The 24,027-nt window shown below is 46.1% G+C and overlaps 1 protein-coding gene across 1 annotated transcript in view; it reads left to right on the plus strand.

Moving 5' to 3' along the window:
• Nucleotides 1-24,027, plus strand: part of SMIM10L3 (small integral membrane protein 10 like 3) — a 358,844-nt gene that overhangs the window by 161,136 nt on the left and 173,681 nt on the right. Inside the window, exon 3 of the mRNA XM_078665141.1 lies at nt 10,368-10,468. Coding sequence (XP_078521267.1) covers nt 10,368-10,468 — 101 coding nt within the window. The remainder of the gene's footprint in view (nt 1-10,367; nt 10,469-24,027) is intronic.

A 24,027-nucleotide genomic window follows, 5' to 3' on the forward strand; every position in this document is an offset into this window, starting at 1 on the left:
CCCTATTCAAGAAGGTGCCCCCAGTATAACTAAGTTTACTAGGATGGAGGTGAAAATAAGGCATCCTCAGGAGGTCACTTTGTCCCCTTCTTTGTTCCCCTCCCACTCAGCCTTCCGCCTTCGTCCTCAGTGGACCACAGGAGTCCTAGAATGACCATGCATCCCTCAATCACCATTGCAAATAGGTTCACAGTGTTGGAGCCGCAAGAGGAGGACAACCAGGATGATCAGGCAATACCTTTACAGTTGGTCCCAGGCACTAGTCAAGCTCACCAGACGGCCCCAAAGTCCTTGGCTGACGTTCTTAAAGAAGAGATAAAAAACAGATTCACGATCTCTGAGAATAATCAAGTGGCGATTCAGGCCTCCTAGGCAGTTTTAGAACAGAAGCTGGAAGAAGTATCCATAAGAACTGATACCTTGGAGCAGGAAGTCCCTAAGATAAAGCACACACCAGACACATCTTCAGTAGAGATGATCCGATTAGTCAGGCAAAATAAAGAAATGAGGGATGACTTAGACGGTCTTGAGAATCACTCAAGAAGGAACAACTTAAGACTGATTATTGTCCCCGAGGCTTTAGAAGGGTCTGACATCAAGGCCTTTGTAGTTTTACTGTTGCGAGATACGCCCCTAAAGAACCGATCAGATATAGATCTCTCCTCAGAAATTCAGCGGGTTCATCGGGACCCTTATAAGAGACATTTTGCAAGCTAAAAGCAGAGGAAAATCCTGATAAACTTTCTCACGTATACTACGAAGGAGGCAATCATGTCTATAGCCCTCAAGGAATGCTCCCTGTCGGCCAGATCATTCTCTTTTTCATAAAGATCAGACGTGTGTCATACCACCGCCCAGAAACAATGGGAAATGGGGAAGCGGATGGAGCAACTGAACAAACTGGGAGCTAAGGCACAGTTAAAAGTCCCAGCCTCGCTACGCACAATGTGGAACAACCATATGTATGTGCATCGCTCATGCAGGAGGCGGATGATCTGATTGCAGAAATTAAAAAGCGGGCAGGCACATAGGGGAGTGGGGGGGAGAAAGAGGGTGAAAGGCACAAATGTGCTTAATTATACCCGTAGATTGAGGCCCATTAGGCTTTACGCCTATTATAGTAGGGAGGGTTCCCAGGGTTGGGGGGGGGGCGAATCCTCTATGACACCAGAAAACATTCTGATGTGATACAACACTAGCTTTAGTTCTAGCTTGGATAGCATCTAGATGGAAGATCTTTGACAATGGGAGTTAATGAGTTAGTATTCCTTTCATTCAATGTTAACAGCCTTAGCTGCAAGCACAGGCAGAGATTGGTCATGAAATATCTAGAGCAGAGGAAGGCACAAATATGTCTGATCCAGGAGACCCATTTGGATATCACAGAGAGTCTAGCCATCTTTTCTCTGTACTCTTGGATAGAATACTTTTCCTCTTCAGAGAAGACAGCTCACTGCACAGGGGTTGCTATACTGATTTAACGAGAGGCAGGCTGTGTTATAGAATCTTGTAAGACTGATAAAACCAGGATGTGGCTTATTGCTCTCTTAGATTTCGGAGGGATGGAGCTAGCCTGTGCAACTTTTTATGGCCCTAATATTGATGATCCTACTGATTTATGTAATCTCCAATAGAACCTGATGGAAATCACTGCTCCCATGATAATTGGAGGTGGGTGGGGGGGAGCTTTAACGTTTTGCTTGATCCCCTGCTTGATAGATCGAATCAGAGTCCGCACAATGGTGCTCCTCTAGTCCGTCAGGCCTTAAATAATGTGATGCACGATCTGGCATTGTCAGATGTGTGGAGGGCCATAAGGGGTAATATCCAAGGATTTACCTTTCAGAGTAGCTTATCTATTTGCGTATAAATCCATCACAGAATCGATAACTTCTAATAATATTCTTCCAAGTCATATCTCAGACCATGCTGCGATCAGTATCTCCCTTCCGGGCTACTGTTGGTCACCAAGGCCAACATGGGCTCTAAATGAGTAATGTTGACTGATCCAGAGATAGCAGAAGCACTTAAACGAGCATGTGTGGGCTACTTTGCAGTTAATATCGGGTCTACATCCCTAGATGTGGTATGGGATGCCTTTAAGGCTTTCATCAGGGGCACTATACACAGTCTTACATGTGCCAAAAAACAGAGCGGAATCTCTAATCCTAAAAAAAAGGATGATAAAGTGGGCTCACTAGAAGCAGATCTTTCCCGGATGCATCCGGGGATGTTCGAAGCTAAGAAACGGGTACAGAAACTGTTAGAAGAGGCCCATCAGGAGTATAGGGTCAAGTTATGCCAGAAGTGTAAAGTACAATAGTATACAAGGTCAATGCACAATTTTGAGTATGGTGAGAAATCAGGCACGCTGTTGGCTTGGAAGGCTAGAGTAGATCGGTCTAGGAACCATATAAGCCAACTAGTTGTGAATCAAAATGGGGGATGTCTCCAATAAAGTGGAGGATATGCAATCCGGTTTAGTCTCACTATTCTCTGCGTTATATAGGGAAGAAACTTTCCCAGACCCGGAGGCCCTCAAGCCCTGGTTAAGGGAGATACACCTACCAAGCTTAACATCAAACAGCCATGGAATTCTGGATGCCTCGATAACAAGGGAGGAGATTCGCTTAAGCCTTAGTAAAAGCAGGAATGGTAAGGCGGCAGGCACGGACGCACTTCGTAACGAGTTATGTAATCTTTTGATCGAGGAGCTGGTACTGACCCTGGTAACTCTGTTCAATTCGGTCTTTCAACTAGGGGGTCAAGTTCCTAGGTCTTGGAAAGAGGCAACAATTGTACTTATCCTGAAACCTTCTAAGGATCCCTCGCGAGTGGATTCGTATAGACCACTCTTCCTGCTGAATACGGACTATAAGATCCTTATGAGCATCTTAGCAGGGAGATTGACCAAAATCGCCCCACGACAAATACATTGTGATCAGAAGTTCTTCATCACAAAGAGGTATATACAAGAGCAGACCCAGCAGCTCATTGGCACCATAGATCTTGCCACCGAACGCTCTGTGCCTTTGGCCGTGGTGGCCCTAGATGCGGCCAAACCGTTCGATAGAATATGATGAGAACAATGAGCTTTGGACCCACTTTCCTATATACTGTAAAAATTAGCTATGAAAGTGCCTCTGCTAGGATCTTGTTGAACGGGGCTTTGACATCCTCTTTCAATAAATTGAGAGGTACACGACAGGGCCTCCACCTCTCACCTCTGGTATTCGATATATACATAGAGCCGCTGGCCCAGATGCTGAGATCTGATGTCTCTGTAATCCCTTTTAGATCCCAATCTTACAGCAGTAAGGTTGCGCTCTTTGCGAACGATCTGTTGCTGTACACGGCCGACCCGGTTGTTTCTATCCCAAGGGTTGAATATCTCCTAGAGGAAATTGGGATATCAGGATACTTAGTCAACACATCGAAAACTGAGGTGATGTGTTGGAACATCAAAGACTGGGATTGGAATGTCAGTCCCAAGTTTAAATATCTGGGATTCATAATTTTCAATGAGATAGATAAGATTCACAACTTAACTTAGATAGGGTAGCAAGAGAAATAGACCGATTACTAGCAAGATGGAAAAACCTCCCTCTAACCATAATTAGACGGGTCAATTTAACAAAAATGGTTATACTCTCCAAATTAGCCTACCTTTTAATGCCATCCCCCTTGGTGTCCCTAATTCAGGTATCGTTAAAATTCCGGGGGAGATTGTAAGCTTCATATGGGCTTATAAGGGTGCAAAGCTGGCATGGAAAAAACTTAGACATAGGCTTATTAAGGAGGGTTGGCTCTGCCAGATTTTAATTGGTACTGTATAGCGTTTCAATTCAAAATCATCCAGATGTTGCTTGGGAAGGTGGACGACTCTACTTGGAGGAGGCTCCTAAGTGAAATGGTAAGGCAGGGGGGCAGGGATGGGTACCTATATAAGTGCGGTCCCCCCAGCTACTTTAATATAGTCTGACTAAAAATACTGAGGTCGGCCCTTTGCTTGTGATACAAGGTCAGGAGTAGGTGGGGCCTAGATTACTATTCCGACCTAGCTCCAATCTGGGACTCTCCTGGGATCCCGCTGTGTTTAAAAGACAGCCTGAGTGTACCAATCAGAAGGGCAGGTATTATAAAATGGTCAGACCTGATGACATCAGAGGGCGTGCACCCATGGGAGGTCCCAGAAACAGAGATCGGAAATGATTTCTCCAGGGTCAAGTTCATTCAACTCTCTTCCTGGTTTACAGCCGCCAAAAAGGAAGTTTGCCGCGATTGGGAACTGGAGCTATCCAATACTGGAAAAGAAAACGAGTTTCTCACGTGTAGCTTCAGTTATCCAGTATTGGTATCTTTCATAGATTCACATGCAACCCACCCTCCTCCCCAGAGAGTCTTCCCTTATTACTGATATATCACTCTTGTCACTTGTGCCAGAAATTCTGAGGGACTTGCCTCTCTGTGGAGGGTTCTAGAGGGTATGAGAGCCTGATTGTCTGTGTTTCAACTTTGGTTCTATTTTTACAAAAGGACACTGCAGTGACTATGCAGTGCATTTTATAGCATATTATGATATGTGTTACTACTATTATAAATATGTTTATTTATACCATGAGACTCTCACCTCGACGGCGGGGAAGATTGAAGGATATGAATCTATGAAAAATACCAATACTGGATAACTGAAGTTTTCTTATGGATCATCATAAGATACTTAATCTGTAGTGTTGTTTCAAAAACACTAAAGTGGAATCATTGTCTACGAGACATTTCTGATAGATACATCTGCCGTGTGGATTCCTCACCTTGTGAATATCCCCCTTGCGTCAGCAACATTCGGAAATTCTTTTTGTAGCTTCGCGCCGATGTGGACTTGGACGTCATAGAGGCACGGCATCGCTCGCGACTCCGCTGACGTCACCGACGCCTACAATAGGCCCACGCCAGCGTGATGACATCAGTTCCCTTTTTTCCGCGTCGTCGACGCTAACGGTTTCGGGATACTCAGTAGCTTTTGGTAACTCTGTTACTGTTTTTCTTCTTTTCTCTGTTCTCTTGCCTCTTTGTCTCTTTATTATGTCGACAAAGAAGACAGGGTTTAAACCCTGCAGAGAATGCGGAAAGATGATGTCCGTTACGGACCCACACCAGGACTGTATTTGGTGTTTGAGCTCCGACCACGACGTGGATGGATGTTCGTCGTGTCAAAAAATGAATCCAAAGGCCCTGCGAGAAAGGGAGACCAAGCTTCTTGTGGCAAAACTGAAGGCTGATAAAGGAAAGAAGTCTTCAAAATCCCGCTCGAAGAAGTCGAGGTCGAAGTCAAGATCAAGATCTCGGGAGGCGTCGGCTTCGAAGTCCTCATCGGATCATGCTTCGAGGTCACATAAGAAGCATAAGAAAAGGAGACATGAATCTCGACGTCATTCGGGTGAGAAGTCAGACTCGAGGTCGAGATCACCCAAGAAGATTAAATCGAAAGTGATCCCTCCACAAGAGATTTCAGATCGAGAAGGCGAGGCCTCGCCTTCGGAGTCGCAAATTCATTCTCCGACTCCGGTTTCCGATCCGACTCCGGCACCTTCTCCAGCTCAAGAAGAGGTCGGTGAAGTTCCTAATGAAGAAGAGGAATTGACTCCTGTTGTTGAAACAGATTGGAATCTGCCTCGAGATCGACCTGAGGGTGATCAGCCACCTTTTCCAGCTCCAGGTCAGGATCCTTCAGCGTTTCTCAACGCTATGTATGGTGTGTTCTCGAGGTCATGGTACCCCTCTGGAGCGCCTTCGGGTCCCACGGGTCCAATGGCATTTAATTTGGGTGTGCCTCACTCTTATGCCCCGGCACCTTTCATGCGTATATGCCGGCCCCGACTCCGCTGTGGCAGTACCCAGCTCCACCGAGGTCGACGCCGTTGTCGACGCCGGCTCGACCGAAGTCGACGACTCCAGCGCCGGCGTCGCCTGCTCCAAGCAAATCTCTGGACCATCCTTCTAAACCTGCGAATTCGGTACCGACGTCGGCTCCGCCGCCGTCGGAGTCGACAGTGGATCCGGCTGCAATCCGTGTTAAGCAGAGATCTAGGAGAGAAGCTCAACGTCTCCTGGAAGAACGGAGGTATTATGAGTCTCATTCAGACTTGGAAGAAGGTGAGCTGGATGAAAATTAATTCGAGGAGCTAGCTGATGCTAATGGTCTTGAATTTTCCCCAGAGTGGGTATTGCCATCAGGTCCTGATGCGCACTCTAAGGATGTTCAGCCATGTCATGTGGTAATGAAAAAGGCAGCAGGACTTAGGTTTAACATTGCCTACTGTTGAATTTAAATCAAATCTGCTTACTGAGGTTCTCCATTCACCGAGCTCAGCTGTGGAACCATTACTCCCATTTAATGAGGCTTTGACTGAACCCATTATGGAGGTGTGGAAAAAGCCTCTTTCTGCTCCTGCTTTCTCAAAAGGTGTGGCTAGGAGATATAGAGTGGCTCCTGAGGACCCTGCCTTTTTGTCATCTCACCCTTCTCCTGAAAGTCTGGTGATTCAAGCTGCGTGCTCAAAAAAGACAGTTGGTGCTTTTCCCCAAGTGCCTGGTGACAAGGAAGCTAAAAAACAGGATCAAGTGGCCAAGAAAACTTTCTCTTCCGCAAGTATGGCGTTAAAATCAACGAATGCCACTTGCCTTATGGGAAGATATGGGCACGCACTTATGGACTCAATGCGTTCATTGATTCCAAAGGTTCCAGAAGACTGCAGAGGTGACTTTGAGGAAGTTTTATCGGATACTCAGGCGGCAGCTCGTCAAGTTATCCAGAGTGGTTTAGATACTGCAGATTCTGTTGCAAGGATCATGGGCACTGCGGTTGCCACAAGACGTTCAGCTTGGCTAAAATCCTCAGATTTTTCTGCTGATGTGCAGTCTGCGTTGTTAGATCTGCCTTTTGATGGTGAAGGACTCTTTGGCAAGAAGGCAGATACAGCCTTGGAGAGATTTAAGGATAGCAGGGCGACTGCTAGATCTCTTGGTCTTCAAGTTAGAGGTTCAACGACCAGGAAATTCAGAGGTTTTGGACGCTCTTCTTTTTGTACCTATAGACAAGGTCAGCAGCAGCAACAACAACAGCAGCAGCAGCAAAATACCTTGTATAGGTCATACAGGGGAAAGCAAAGGTCACGTCCTCGAGGGCGTCAAGCCTCTTCCTCCTCCACCTCCTCCAACCCCCCAGCCACAGAAAAGCAGCCCTAGATCCGCCATTCAGGATCATGTGGGTCCGGTGGGGGGTCGGCTTACCCACTTTCTACGAGATTGGGAATCGGTTACATCAGATCTTTGGGTTCTCAATCCCGTAGAAAATGGGTATGCCCTTCCCTTTCGGGAATTCCCTCCCAATTACCCTCCTTGCCAGGGATATTGCTCATAGGAACATCTGTTACTCCTACAGGAGGAAGTTCAAACTCTGTTAAGAAAGGGTGCGATAGAGGTGGTCCCAGAGCAGGAAAGGGGTCAGGGATGCTACTCCCGGTATTTCCTGATTCCCAAAAAGGATGGCAGGCTTCGTCCAATCCTGGATCTCAGGATCTTTAATTTTTATCTGAAACAAGAGAAATTCAAGATGCTCACCCTTGCTCAGGTTCTTCAGGCACTGCTGGAAGAAGACTGGATGGTGTCACTCGACTTGCAGGATGCGTACTTTCACATCCCCATCCTGAAGTCGCACAGGAAGTATCTCCATTTTACGGTGGGATCGCAGCACTATCAGTTTGCGGTCCTTCCGTTTGGGCTTACTACTGCGCCTCGAGTCTTCACCAAGGTGATGGCAGTGGTGGCGGCGCATCTCAGAAGGTCAGGGATTCCTGTATTCCCTTATTTGGACGACTGGCTGATCAAAGCAGAGTCGTCAGAGAGAGTGCTCCATCATCTGCGGGAGACAACCCAGTTGTTGTACAGGTTGGGTTTTTCGATAAATGTGCCCAAATCTCACCTGGTGCCCTCCCAGCGCAACCTGTTCATAGGTGCTGTACTGGACACAACTGTATGTCGTGCATTCCCTCCTCCTCAAAGGATTCACGACATACAGGAAATGATTCCTTTATTTTACAATGGAGCGGTCGTTCCAGTCCTGAAAGTCCTTCGCCTGCTCGGTCTGATGGCTTCATGCATTCTGTTGGTCAACCATGCACGCTGGCACATGAGGGCGCTCCAGTGGTGCCTCCGCAGGCAGTGGTATCAGCACAACGGAGATCTCAGGGAGTTAGTGAGGGTCTCCAGAGAAGCTGCGGTGGATCTGTCTTGGTGGGGCGTGGAAGGCAACCTGTCTCAGGGGAAGCCTTTTCAGTTGCCTCCTCCGGTGACCACAGTGATCCATGCATCCACTCTAGGGTGGGGTGCTCATCTGGGGGATCTGGAGATCAAGGGTCTTTGGTCTCCAGAAAAAAGGTTGCTTCACATCAACCTTCTAGAATTGCGGGCGATACGTTTGGCGCTCAAGGCCTTCCTCCCCTCCCTTCGCGGTCGTTCTGTCCAGGTCCTGACGGACAACACGACTGCGATGTGGTACATCAACAAACAGAGAGGAGTGGGGTCGCAGTGTCTCTGCAGAGAGGCTCTGCGTCTCTGGTCCTGGGTTCAGGACCATCAGATTTGTCTCATGGCAAATCATCTGGCCGGAGCCCATTTGTCTGATGTTCTACAGTTTGCCCTTTCTCTGGCGCAACAGGGGCTTGCTGTTGCCACAGTGAAGGGCTATCTTTCAGCGCTGTCGGCATTTCTTTGTTTGCCTGACCAGCCATCTCTTTTTAAATCTCCTGTGGTGTTAAGGTTTTTGAAGGGCCTCACAAATAAGTTCCCTCCTACTCCTTTTATTGTGCCTCAGTGGGACTTAAATCTTGTATTGACCTTTTTAATGGGTGCTCCCTTTGAGCCTCTTCACAAATGTCCTATGAGGCTTCTGACTCTTAAAACAGTCTTCCTCGTTGCAATAACCTCGGCAAGGAGGGTAAGTGAGCTTCAGGCTCTTAGTTCCAAGCCCCCTTTCTTGACCATTCATGCTGATCGAATGGTTCTTAGGACCAGGGCTGCTTTTCTGCCTAAGGTGGTGACTCCTTTCCACCTTGGTCAATCCATTACCCTCCCTACCTTTTATCCTCCCCCACACCCTTCTAAGGATGAGGAGAGGTTGCACCGTCTGGATCCCAAAAGGGCGGTGTCCTTTTACTTGGACAGATCTAAAGACTTTCGTTTGGATGACCAGCTCTTCATTGGGTTTGCTGGCTGCAAGAAAGGAAGAACGGTCCATAAAAGAACCTTATCGAGATGGATCGTCCTCTGTATAAAGATCTGCTACTCTTTGGCCGGTAAGGAACCACCAGAGGGTATAAGGGCTCATTCTACAAGAGCTAAGTCTTCAACCTCAGCATTGGCTAGAGGTGTTCCTGTAGGGGATATTTGTAGAGCGGCAACTTGGTCTTCCCTCCACACTTTCGCGATGCATTATTGCTTGGATTCCGAAGTGAGGAGGGACGGTCACTTTGCACGTTCTGTTCTCCAGGATTTCCTGGTCTAGAAGAGCGGACACCCTCCTCCGGGAGTGGGGACTGCTGTGGGACTCTATTCACAAGGTGAGGAATCCACACGGCAGATGTATCTATCAGAAGAACAAGTTACTTACCTTCGGTAACGCTTTTTCTGGTAGATACAATATCTGCCTGTGGATTCCTCACTGACCCACCCGCCTCCCCGTTGTCCACTCTTCTATACCAGAGTTTCTGTAGTGTATTTATTTTATTGTCAAGGGGTTGTTTATTTCAAATGTTTTATTGCATTTGCTTCACACTGTGTGTGTTTTACCTTGATATTTGTACTGTGTATACTGTGTATATGTCTACTGTCATTGGTCCGTCCGTGTGCCTCGAAGGCACGGAAAAAAGGGCGGAACTGATGTCATCACGCCGGCGTGGGCCTATTATAGGCGTCGGTGACGTCAGCGGAGTCGCGAACGATGCCGTGCCTCTATGACGTCCAAGTCGGCGCGAAGCTACAAAAAGAATTTCCGAATGTTGCTGACGCAAGGGGGATATTCACAAGGTGAAGAATCCACAGGCAGATATTGTATCTACCAGAAAAAGCGTTACCGAAGGTAAGTAACTTGTTCTTTACTGTCCTTCATGTAGTGCACAGGCAATTCCCAGCAGTTGTGAAGGTGGGGGAGGAAGGATTTAGATGATCTGATTCAATATAAAGGTACATTTTTCTAACTGAACTCATTTCATTTTTTAAATATATTAATGTTATTATAGTCATCTTGGCATAATATAGAGAAGGAAATGCCATTACATTTATTGAGTTTTTTCATACCTTTCAAAATTTAGTTTTATGAGACATTGGTGCAAAGCCAGACACTTCGAGGACCTTCTTTCAGAAGCTGTACTTCCATAGGTAAAAAGTGTAAAATAGAAGTCATTAAGGAAAGGTAAGTGTACCATCATTACTCTATATTGTTTTGAGATATAAGCATTTACAAGTACAATCAGAAATTGGAAATAATGTTTTGTATGCATTTGATTAAAATCAAAAACTTTGTTTTACCTACTCTTACTGTCTTTCAAAGATATTCACTCATTCTTGATGCTAAAAGCAGAGAAATATTAAATAATAACATTACCAATCAATATCATGAATTCCTAACTTCCCTCCCACTGTTTTCCGCACCATTGGGGATATCTAGAAGAATATGAAGCATAACCAGAGACGAATGGATGGTGAATATTGAGCAAGATCATTATAGCGTACTTTTCAAGACTCTTCCACTTATAATTCCACGAAAGAACGCAACAACGATTTAGTGGCAACTTCTTCAAAAAGAAACTGAAATTCTACCTCGGAAATAAGCGATCAAGGGATGCACAAATGTCTTCCAGAAAAGTTGCCATTCATCTAATTTTTGGCACATCACAGTACAGAATTACCATACAATCCTGATGAACAGGCTGCAGATGATCCAAGTCAAGAGTGGAGTGCAGTTGTCATCCTGCTAAATCTGTCTGCAGTTTTTAATACTGTATTGCATAACATACTCCTTTTTTCCCTCTTGATGAGTTGAAGGTAACTGATGTTGCTTTGGGATGGCTCTTATCCTTCCTGAAGAACCATCGCCAGGCAGGTACCCTACCTTCCTATACATCTTCTTCTTATAGAATGGTGCACCATAAGGGTCATCGCTAAGTTCCTCTCTGATCAGCGTTTAGGTGATCTTACTAACCTGGCCAATCAGTTAATTTTGGCTGTAACTGATGACTTGCACAGACAAGCTCAAATAATTCTGGTCATGTATGGAAGTTCACCTTAATACATTTCAGTTATAGTGACTGTATGAAAGCAGCAGCCATATGTATAGAAAAGGAGTGCTTAGAGCTCAACGCAGAAAAAACTGGCTAAACCCCAAATCTCTGGATTGATAGTCTTAGCATCAGGATGTCTTGTTGGTAATTGTGTGTTCTAAAAAACATTTAACATAACACACTGATCCAGTAACAGTTTTTATTGGTGTTTATACTATATTCAGACATAAATAATCAATTAGTGGCACAACAACACAGAAGATACGTTTTGAGCAGCCACCAGCATAGCTTACTTAGTGACCAGAACTCAGTATTACGTTGAAAGGTCATCTTCTCAGTATTGACAGGTCATCTTCTCAGTGTGAAACATATATAAATCACAAGTAAATCCCAAAGTCAGCCAGGGTTCACACACATTTTAGTATATTTGTAATGGCAGCCTCAAGCTTCGTAAAACAGTTTTAAATCCTGGTGCATCTGGCCTTTCCTTAAAGAAATTTTTAAAGGGGGTGGGCCAGTGTGGACTTCCAGGATTTTGTGATATCTCGCTTGGCCAGAAGAATCTCAAGATCAGTAAGTGTCCTCAGCAGAGATGCCCAGTACAAGTCCCACATTAACTATGGGTCCCTGAAAACCTGTATCCCTAAGTATTTGAAATCATCCCAGGCTATCATCCGTGGGATTCCCAACTCACTTTTTTAAGTCCCCTCTGTGGAGTGGGTAAATCACAAACCTGTTCCATTTGATTCTTAGGCCAGAGAAAACACTACGTTTTGCAAGGATCCCAAAAGCCTCTGTCCTGTCTGTCTTTTGTACATGCAGAGAAACTGTGATTGCTTTCATAAAATCTGGAGTTCTCCAGGCATTCAGTCTTTCATGGTGGGTGGGACACAATAGAATCTCGGGTCTGAGGCTTACAGAATTTGAGCCTATTTAATTCTGATTGTTGTGCTGCAAGCAATTTGGTAGATTGTTTTTAAGACGGGTGGATTTGGTGCTAGTGTCTATGAGGATGTTTCTTTCATGACGGCATGTAGCATAACTCTTTATTATCCAGTATTGGGGTATCTTTCATAGATTCACATGCCTGAATCATTCCCCGTCGTCGTAGTGGGAGTCCCACTGTATATAAAACAAAGTAGTATATAGTAAATAGTACATGTTAGATTCTGACCAAGCACTCACCTGAATACCAGGGTTGTCTGCAGGGGCGATGCTGTATCACCAACCCTTCCAGGATACCTCTCAGAACTGCTGATGTAACAGGAGTGCTGGCAGGTGTCCCGAAGGGGAAGGGGAATGGACAGAGAAAGAAACAAGAGAAGTTGGCGTCGCACAGCTCCTTCACCAGGACCAGCCTCGGTTTTGATTGGAACTTGTGAGATTACCTCCTATTTCTATTAAATAAACAAAAGGATAACATAAGAAAACTCTTCTGACCCATTCGTACTATCTCTTTTTGTAAAAGAAACTACACTTAGAATACACTTAAGAGTACCTTATTTCCTAAAAGACATGCCCAAAAAACACTCTTGCATTATATATCATGTCTTTTTCTTTTAGAGCTTACCGTTAATAAGTTTCTTCCTGTTGGAATGTAATCAATTAACCCAGAATATGTTGATGCTTCTCACGCACTCTAGAATTCTGTAAAAATTTACTTAACTGTAATATGTTACACAATATGCTAATTATACAGTGTCTAATAAACGTTATGTACACAATATGCTAATTATACTGTTTCTAATAAACGTTACGAAAGAAGTACGGTCTTGGTTTGTGACTCTGAAATCCGTCTTTCAGTCTTTGCAAGAATGTCACTTAGCTTGTTAAGAATGTCTTGGCAGGGTCTGTTCTCCCGTTGGAGCTGGCTCATGACTTGCTTGAAGGAACAGGAACCTTCACTGGAGACTTCTAAGAAGAACCGCTGCACGCACAAAGGAGAAATCAGGATCGGTACAGAAAGCCAAGCGTCATGAATAGGAGGGTGTGTCTATATATAGGGACTGCGAGGATCAGGACGTCGCCACCGAACAGCCGACATCGGAGCTGTTCCGCATGCGTGAAGACAATCAGCCCTCCACTTCAAGATGAACAAAACTGTTCTTTTGTGACCCAAAACTCCAGCACACTGAAAATGACAGTGACTCGGGAGGAAAGAATGAGGCACTCGATTCCACAGGGGAAACAATACTGCATGGACACCCAACAAGCATTGGTACCTCCAAACTCAAATGAAACCACATCAAGCATTATGCCTTAGAACAATTGGGCTGCATTTCAATCAAAAAGCAGTAACAGGGGAAAACAAAGAAACATGATTGAGAGCCCTGCCATAAGGGTGACAGCAAACTAGACAGCCAAGGTTAGTGGCGGGTTGATTCCTGACAGTACATTCCATAGGCTATCATGGTGGTAACCATGTACTCTATAGCCTATTAGCATCCTTTTACAAAAAAGGACCGAACTCAAACCACAACCAATCATCAGCCAGCACCCTCTAGAACCTTCCCAAGAGAGGCTGAATCCCTCTGATTTTCACCACACTTCGTTGTGTAAGGGAGTCTCTCTGAGCCCTGCTCAGTTCTTCAGCTTTTTCAGATATGTTTATATCTTAAACCTTTTAGAAGAATGTCTGATAAAAGGGATTATTTAGAGCTTGTAAATCCTATGGAAAGAGGAGAGTGCATGTGGATGATGCACACAAAGATTGCATTTATTTACTCTATCCCAACCATGAGACAAGACAATGTAAAATATATCGTACTTTCTCAGCCAAAACCTTGAGAGATAGAGAAGGAAGACTTTTATTGTGACTTAAAAAGAAGCAGAGTGCCACCTCTCATGTGGAAAGCGACATGTCCTTCAAGTCACACAAGAGGCCCAGGTCATCTGAGGGTCAGCCTGAAGAGAGAAAGAAACATTGTAAAGTCTCCCATCTGACCAAGGAATCTCTTAAGCAGGAGAAACAGCCTAAGGTCTCCTCAGAGATTGAATCCCCTCAGTCTTCAGGAACATCAAAAAGAAAACCAGAGTTGTCAAGCCATTCCAAAGGTAAAGTCAGTCCTCGGCGTCAGGTTCACCTTTGACGCCTATTACTTCTTCAACGACGATTACAGTGACTCTATCGTCATCGAGACCGCTGACGGCGTTAACTTCATCTACGGTGAGTATCAAGGGTTCCATACCGTCAACGTTGCCCCTATCGTCGACGAGACCGTCAACGAAGACTTCGTCATCGACGATCCCTTCATCGTCGATGGTAGCTGTTTCGTCGACGACAATCCCGCCGATTATTGCAATACCACCAGCTATGACTGTACTACCATCGACAAAGTCTCGGTCGACGACAATAATTTCACCGTCGACGGTGGCACCAACAACAAAAATTCCAATTTTGTATGCAGGTCCTTCAACTCCGTTCCTGCAATCTGCACAGATGGAATTTAGGACACCTAAGTTCTCACCCCTACCTCCCAGCCATCTTTTAGATGTGGAGGATACAGATGAAGACTAAGGCCAATTTGGAACGGCGCATAGCCTTTCCGAGCTCAACGTCAAGTATCAAGAAGAGGACGATGACTGTGAGGATGAGGAAAAGTATTACCAGCACTATCCGGCCCCTCATGCTCAGACTCAACAGTACAAATACTTTGAGCAGCCAATACAACACCCTGATCAATTTCCTCCAGCATTAATACTGGACCTTCAAAACATGTTACAGTGCCTCCGCCTCTGTTGGTAGCTCCTCAAACACCGCTACCACCACCTCCTGCCACACCACATCCCATAATTCAACTGCCTCCCATGGAGGATCCTACCACCTCTGAGGAAGAGCCTGGGGAAGGAGAAATCCATGATCCTCCTCCGCCCATTGACGAGTGGGATGATTACATAGTACCAACACCATCCCCACCATCTCATCGTCCTTCAGACTCGCCTCCGGAGGATATTGGAGGTTCCCATAATATTATGGACAGAGCCACTAACAGATTCCACTTGCCAACAGTCGGACTGTTTTCTGTATGATTTTAAGGAGAAATCGAGAAAGAAAGTCAGGTCAATACCTATAATTATAGGTTTGACCGGCATGGTACAAAAAAAGGAGGGGGCATTGCCATCATATATAAATCCACCATCAAGCTCCATTCCCATGACTCCTACCTAGAGACTTGGGGTGAATTGTGCATTGTTACCCTGACCCTCGGAAATAATGAGTCGTGGAAAGTGGCCCTCATTTACAGACCTCCAGGAGTAAAAACCCACTTTGTAAACAAGCTTGTAGAAGCTATTGCTCCCTACTCCCTGGTCGCAGGGAATTTCCTGCTATTAGGGGATTTTAACTATCATATGGAACAAATTTGCGACCCCCATACCATAGATCTAGTCACCAATCTGACTTCTCTAGGACTTTGTTTATTACCGACCGGCCCTATGCACAATGCTGGTCATACACTTGATCTCATATGTACTAACTCGACCAAAGTAGAAATCAATCAGATCTCCTTGGACGGATCACTTCGTAATAACATCCTCTATCACCGGTCTCTGCATTGAACCCCATAAAATCACCCAAGAAACGCTGAGCAGACCATGGAACAAAATCACTCTGAATTCCTTTGCCACACATTTTTCCTCTCCCATCATCACTAGTAATACCAACCCTAACAGTGCAGCGACCGATCTTGACTCCGCCATCTCCCTAGCGCTAGACTCTATAGCCCCAGCCCGAATATCCAGGCCTCCTTCCAAGATCTCTCCGTGGTTCACCCCTGATCTCGAAAAGACCAAACACCTGGTCAGGACAGCAGAAAGGAAATGGCGTCAAACCAAAGACGCTAATGATAGGCATCACTATAAGACAGCGCACAGGTCCTACATGAAAGAAATTGCCATGGCCAAAAAAGTATACCTAGGAAATAGGATTTCCCAAGCAGCTAACTCTCAGAGAGAGCTATATAAAATAGTAAAAGAGTTCACCAATCCATCTGCCTGTCAGCAACCACCCAATGAGTCAAAAGAATGGGTTGACTCCGTAGCCTTGTATTTCCATGAAAAAATTAATGACATTCACAAACTTTTTCCCCAAGTTTCCCCCCTGTCACAGTCCTTCCCACCACCCATCAACTGCCACAGGGACCCAATTAACCATATCAACAATCTCAGGGAATTTTCAACCTGCTCTGAAATGGAGGTGGAGTCAACCCTGTACAAAATGAAGTCAGGAGCCCCGGGAGATCCAGCCTCCCCTCAAATCCTAGCAAAAATTGCCCCTGTCTTGGTCTCCGACCTAACTAAAGTTCTCAATCAGTCCCTCTTGCATTCTTCTGTCCCCCTACAATGGAAGGAGGCGATAATAAGGCCATTCCTAAAAAAAAACAACAGCCGATACAAAATTACTCTCAAACTACCGACCCATCTCCCTTCTGCCTCTATTTGGCAAAGTCATGGAATCTTTAATAAATAAGCAACTTATTACCCACCTGGAGTCTAACAGGCTTGTGGATTCATCACAGTCGGTGTTCAGGGCATTCCATAGCACCGAAACTGCCCTGCTCGAGATTGTTGACAATGTCAGAATGACTCTGGATTCCAATCAGTCTGCCATACTTGTCCTACTCGACCTGTCCGCAGCCTTCGACACCATCTCGCATCACATTCTTCTAGAGCGTCTTGCAGAGGCTGGTGTCGAAGGCTCTGCGCTACAATGGATAAAAAGCGGCCTTACCAACAGACGGTCTAAGGTCCAAGTTGGCTTCCACTCCTCCAGCTTTTATACCAACGACAAGGGTGTCCCTCAGGGGTCAATTTTGAGCCCCAACCTTTTTAACCTTTATGTCTCCCCCCTTGCAAAGGTTATCCGAGCACACGGTTTCGGAACCGTGTCCTACGGAGATGACACCCAGATACTAATCACAATCAACCAGGATCCAGACGAAAGCAAACTGAGGTTTAAAAACTGCATGGTAGACGTAAAAAACTGGATGACAGATAACTTCCTGATGCTGAACGCCAGCAAAACAGAGATTGTGCTCTTTGGAAAGGCCAATAAGATCTGGTCTGCTGAATGGTGGCCAGTCTCCCTCGGTCCCTGCCCATCCCCTAAATCCTCAGTTAGAAATCTCGGGATGATAATTGATAACAAGCTATCTATGACTGAACATGTCAACAAAGTAGTCCACACCTGCTTCGGCCTTATGCATAGTTTGAGGAAGATCTTTAAATGGATCCCTCTTCCATCTCGCATGCCCATTGTGCAGAGACTCATTGTCAGTCGGATAGACTATGGGAACTCACTATTGTCCTCAACTAACACCACTCTCCTGGCCCGTTTGCAGGTCCTGCAAAATACTGCTGCAAGACTGGTGCTTAATCTCCCCCCCCCCGTGCACCCCATCTCTGCCCTGACTAAAAACCTTGCACTGGCTCCCAATAAAGAAGCGCATACAATTTAAGTTATGCTGCCTAGTCCACCAAACCATCAATGGACACGGACCAGCATACATACAACAAAAGCTCAAACCTCACAATCCGGTAAGATCTCTCAGATCCTCCAGCAAGTCACTTCTGACGGTCCCCAGGGTACGTACGGTCAGAAATGGCGATAGGGCCTTGGGTAAAACAGCCCCCAAAGCCTGGAACTCCCTGCCCCTCCAGATCAGGACAGAACCTAACCATCTAAGGTTCCGTAAGCACTTAAAAACCTGGCTCTTTCTGGCAATCAACCCATAGTCCTGCTCTTTGTATCTGTACTGAGGTATCTGCTAGCGTTCTGAGACCTTCGGGTGATTTATGCGCTCTATAAATTAATTTTACATTACATTTTTTACATTACAAGAGGGGGTGAAGGTGATGAAGACATCAGCCTCGGTGGTTCCTGTGCTACCGAGACTTGACAAAAAATATAGAGCTCCAGAGGACTCTCCTGCATGTCTAACGGGTCACCCCAAACCTGACTCTGTGATCTCACAAGCAGTCCAGAGACGATCAAAGAATCCGTCTACTCTCATCACATCTCCATCGGATAAAGATGGTTGACGCCACGATTCCATTGGAAAAAGATTTTCCTCAGTGGCAGCAATCTCAGTCAGGGCTGCTTACGCTTTGGCCATATTGGGCAGATACGATAGACAAATGTAGTCCGATATGGGGACTATGTCAGACCTTATCCCTGAAGAAAACAAAGAACAGTTCATTAAGATCCTTGCGGAAGGAGAGAGATCAGCGTCAGAAATAATTGACATTGCAATGGACATTGCCACTACCAGTTTCCGGCAGTTAGCGGCTGCCGTTCTAAGGGGACAGGGGTGGCTAAGAGCAACAAGTTTACACCCAGAAGTGCAGTCCAAAATTTTGGATATGGCTTATGATGGCGATAGCCTATTTGGCAGTCACATTGATGAAGCGCTTACTGCAATAAAAAAGGATACAGATACTGCCAAAGCACTATGTACCCTTCAGTACCTAAAAGGGCCCTTTCGGGGAGCTCGAGGCTGAGGTTTCTCAGGTCACGGGGGAAATTATCAGCGTTCCCAGACTTACCAGTCCTACCAGCGGCAATATCGGCAAGGATACCAGCAACAATCCTACCGCCAACCTATAACGGCTGGTTTCTCTGGACAAGGCTCCAGACGAAAGCCAGGGTCTCAAACCCGCGACTCCGGTCGCAAGCAGTGATTGCGACAGGGTACCAGTTCCTTTTCTTTTCCCCCAAATGGTGCGAACATCTCCAAGGATATCCACCAGTGGTGCAACATCACGTCAGACAAGTGGGTCCTAGATCTCATCTCTATGGCCACACTTTGGAATTTATTCAAATAACTCCCAGGGGATCGCACCCCCCTCGTCTTCAGTCACTCAAAAAGGAAGTAGAGATCATGCTTCAAAAAGGAGCAATAAAAAAGGTCCCTTTTCCTCAGAGAAGGAAAGGTTGCTACTCCCGCTTCTCTCTCATTCGCATAAAATCGGGGGAATTGAGGCCTAACTCATCAGACCTCAGGAAATTAAACAAATTCTTAAAAAGTCAAACATTCAGGATGGTCACGCTTTCAGACATCCTGTGACGCCTCAATAGCGGCGACTTCATGACTTCATTGGATCTCTAAGATGCTTATTTTCATGTCCCTATTCATCCAAAGCACAGAAAGTTCCTACGGTTCACAGTGCTGGCACCCACTATCAATTCCGAGTCCTTCCATTTGGCCTCATATCGGCGCCACGGACAGTCACAAAACTTTTAGCTCCAGTGGCAGCAGCCTTGAGGAGCAAAGGTCATCAGGTATTCCCATACCTGGACGATTGGCTGCTAAAGGCGCCATCTTCACGTCTAGTGGAAGCTGCAACAGACGATTGTCTAACCTTGTTTGGGAAGTAGGGGTCTCTCAATCAATTACCAAAAATATTCGGTTCTTCCAAACCAGATAATGACATTTCTGGGTGCCAGATTGAACACCATTCAGAACAAAGCCTTCCTTTCCCAAGAAAGACAACAATGGTGGCAAGCATTAGCACTCAAACTGTCCAGAAAAAGGTGTGTTTCTTTAAGAGTGTACAATTCTCTACTGGGACTGCTCTCTTCGGCAATAGATCTCATGCCGCTGGCTCGCATACATATGAGGCCTCTTCAAGAGAAAGTACAAAGCCAATGGATCCAATGAAAGGTTCTTTCGACAACATGGTAAATATCACTCCACGGACGGCAGAGGCTTTCCAGTGGTGAGCTCGGAAATCACATCTGTCCCATGGTCTATCTTTTCTCCCAGTTATTCCAGACTACATAGTAACAACAGATGCCTCTATGGAAGGCTGGGGAGGACACTTTCTAGGACCTGCAGGTTCAAGGGAAGTGGTCCTTGGTTCAATGCCAAATACACATAAACAGGTTGGAATTGAAAGCCATTTTTCTCTCCCTTCAGGCTTTCCTCCCTCGGATACAGGGATCATCAGTGTTTATCCACACAGACAACACCACAAGCAACAAACAGGGAGGCACAAAGTCCCTATCTCTGTCACAGGACGCCCAACAGTTATGGAACTGGCTAACGCTCCACTGAATTTCTTTAACAGCGGAGCATGTTCCAGGCCTTCAGAACACCTTAGCGGATGCATTGAGCAGAACGAACGACAGCCGTCATGAGTGGAAACTGGAACAGAAACAACTGGACAGATATTTGCAATCTGTGGAAAACCAGCGCTGGACCTGTTTGCGACCCAGATCAACTCCAAATGCCGATTCTTCACAAGCAGATCACCTTTCCCAAACTCACTGGGGAATGCTCTTTTATTGCGCTGGTAAGGGATCTATGCATACGCTTTTCCCCCCATTCCTCTGATACCCAAGGTCCTCACAAAGATGAAATGGGAACACTGTCGTATTCTGCTGATAGCCCCAGGTGGCCCAGATAGCACTGGTACACGGAACTGCTCCTATTGTCGGAAACTCAATCCATCCCTCTATTGCCAACACCAACGCTGTTGACCAGGAACAAAGGCCAAGTATGTCACCTGGAGCCAGCCAGCTACTCTACAACTGCATGCGTGGCTCCTGAATTCTTCGAATTTAAAGATTTGAACATTGCACAAAAATGCAAAGACATAATCGCTAAGTCTAGGGCTGACAGCACCAATAAGACATACAGACTGAAGTGGAAGTGTTTTTGTCTATGGTGCAGGTGCAATGAAGTACATCCTTTTCCCTCTGCTTCAGAAGGTTTGCCTTATTTGCTCTCCTTAGCAAAATCTGGTCTGGTACACTCATCGGTTAGAGTTCACCTTACTGCTATATCTAGATACAGGCGATCACCCAAATGTTCGTCTTTATGGTTCTCAAGGATCGTAAAGCAATTTATGAAAGGACAGTTTTAGAACTTTCCCACCCATCAGAGCTCCATCCCCAGAGCGGCAACTTAAAGTGGTATTATCTCAATTGCTAAAACAGCCATTTGAGCCCATTCACAAAGCAGACTTGAAATATTTAACTTGGAAAGTCACTCTTCTATTGGCACTCACATCAACAAGAAGGGTTAGTGAAATACAGGCTTTTACCATATCACGTCCTTTCTTACGTTTCACTGATGAAATGGTCATTCTTAGGAAGAACCCTAAATTCATCCCAAAAGTGCCTTCTCAATTCCATTTGAATGAGCCTGTTCATCCTGAGAACTTTCTTCTTTAACCCTTCCACGGCTGTGGAAAAAATGCTCCACACCCTAGACATAAAAAGATGTCTTAAATTTTACTTACAAAGGACTAAGGCTACATGCAAGTCAAATTAGTTATTTGTGGCTTATGTTCAAAACTGCCATAGCATTGCAGTTTCTAAGGCTACCACATCCAGATGGATAGCGAGGCAATACAATTTTGCTCTGTTTGCCGGAGTGCCACTCGAAAAGATCTGCAGAGCTGCAACCTGGAAGACGACTCACACGTTTACGCAGAATTACTGCCTGGAGTCTTCACAACGTGCCGACGCATCCGTGGGACAGGCAGTACTACGGAACCTATTTCACCAAAGTTAAGCTTCTGTTAAGAGAGGCCTTATTAGATTAAGTTTCGGATAGAGTATATGTTTATATTGATATATCTGTGTATGGTTCTTTTCTTTTTTCCTTTAAGTACTACAAGTAATTGATGCATTGCACCTCTGTTTCATGTTCAAGCCATTAATTTCTTTTTTATAACTCTTTTTATTGTAATCAGCATTAAGAAGGTATATTTCTTCCAGATGATACTCGTACATCATTTAAAATTCCAGCACTATACATTTCCAGTACATTATTATAGCATTATACAGTACACCAAGATCGTGTCGAAACCCCATCCATCCCACGCCTCTTCCCTCCTAAAGGTCTTCTTCCAAACCGTCATCCACCTGATCCCGCGGTGCTTCACAGATATTGCCCCTGAACGCATTCCATGCCCCCCAGATCTTGTTGCCTGGGGCAACCACGATTTTAATGTTAGCATTGCATTAAGGATTATTCTAGCACTACCCACCGACCACTTACGTACTTGTTGGGAAAAAAAAAATATATATATATACACATTTCTATGCATATATATTTATATGTATGTATATATATATATGTATATATATGCAGTGAGACGTCTAAGTGGGCCTGGGAGAGGACTTTGTGCAGCAAGGACCCTTGCGATCTTAATCTGCACCCACACACGCTTGTTCAAACATCACCAGCACTCACTTTGGGTTAAAAGGGGTCAACAGGCTAAAGCACGTACCCCTAAGCCAAAATGGTGCTTTCTGGGAGTCGTGGTTCATCAAGGGGGACTGTGAGGATGTGCTGCTGCAATTGGTTGACTCTGCTGGGCTCCCATCAATGGGAGTAAAATGGACAATTTGAAAGGCGACAGGGAGCAGTTTCATGTGTTTGGCATTTGAGAAAGGGTCTCAACCCGAAATGCTTCATGCCCTCCATGCAGCAATAAGTATGTTCTCCAAGGCTCCCTGTTGTGTCCCTCTGGTTCTTTTCTCTCGTGGGAGGAGAATATATCAGTGGATGTATATATATATATTGGTGATCAAGGTCCGAGTGGGACCGAAACACGTCATGGCGGCAGTGCTGGGACCTAAACGGTGCAGCTGCCCACTAATTGCTGGGCAGCTGGGAATCATCAAAAAACTGCGACAGGGCCCTCACTGACCCTTAGGTGCAAACTGCGCCCACTGCTGGAGCCACACAGGCTCTGGGCATTTCACGTGCCCCAAACGTTGGAGCTCTCAGGCTCTGGCCACAAACGTGCGGCCTGGGTTCTCACTGGCCCTTCTCTAAACAAGGGTGTCCAACGTTGGAGCCACGGGGCTCTAAACAAAGCATGCCCCCCAGAGCCTCTCTCAGGCTCTCAGTAAGTAAAAATGCCCATGAGCCTCTCTGGGCTCGTAAATACAGAATGGCACCCTGAGCCTCTCGGGGCTCTAAAACCAATGTGCCCCTCTGGTTGGAGTCCCCCCTCTGGGTACTTGAGCTCGCTGACAAATGCCCCCGGAGCCTTTCACTAGGCTTAAAGACAAGTATGCGGCCTCGCTGGGGGAGCGGCCCGCTGTCGGTCGGGGTCGCTCTACCCTCCCAGCGCCCTTCAGGAGAATCGCCCTCTGAGCCTGGATCGGCTCTCTAAACCAAGACGGCCCCACGAGCCTCGCACTGGAGGGGAGGGGCGGGCACTGGCAATGTGCCCCGACGCCCCTTTCCCTTCACGGACACTCACCGGATCTCGGCTGCGAGGAGAGCAGCGCGTCTCCTCTCCTGCGGGCGGACTCTTGAACTCCTCTGGGCAGAACGGAGCCCTGCCTGTCCCTTCCGCCGCCTCAGCTCTTCTCGTTCTGCCCTGCGAGGGCGGGACTTCCGGTTGACACCTTCGGCTTCCGGGTCGTCGCTGGCAGCGCGGCGGCTCCTTGCACAATCCTGGGCTGCGGCGGAGAAAACACGGGGCAATGCCGGGTGGGCACCGGCTTCAATTATCAATATAAATCGAGGTGGGCACTCGATTGGGGCAGAAAACCAGCACGCAGGCAAACGATGCCGGGAAGGCACCGGCCAAAGCGCTCCCCAGCGCTAGAATCAAATACAGCGCCTCTGAGCGCTAGGGGCAAAGATAAAGCGCTCCTCGGCGCTAGGGGGAAATAAAGCGCTCCAAAGCGCTAGCAGGGCAACAAATCAGCGCTCCCAAGCGCTAA

The sequence above is a fragment of the Lissotriton helveticus genome, chromosome 10, assembly GCF_964261635.1.
Source record: "Lissotriton helveticus chromosome 10, aLisHel1.1, whole genome shotgun sequence".
NCBI lineage: Eukaryota > Metazoa > Chordata > Amphibia > Caudata > Salamandridae > Lissotriton > Lissotriton helveticus.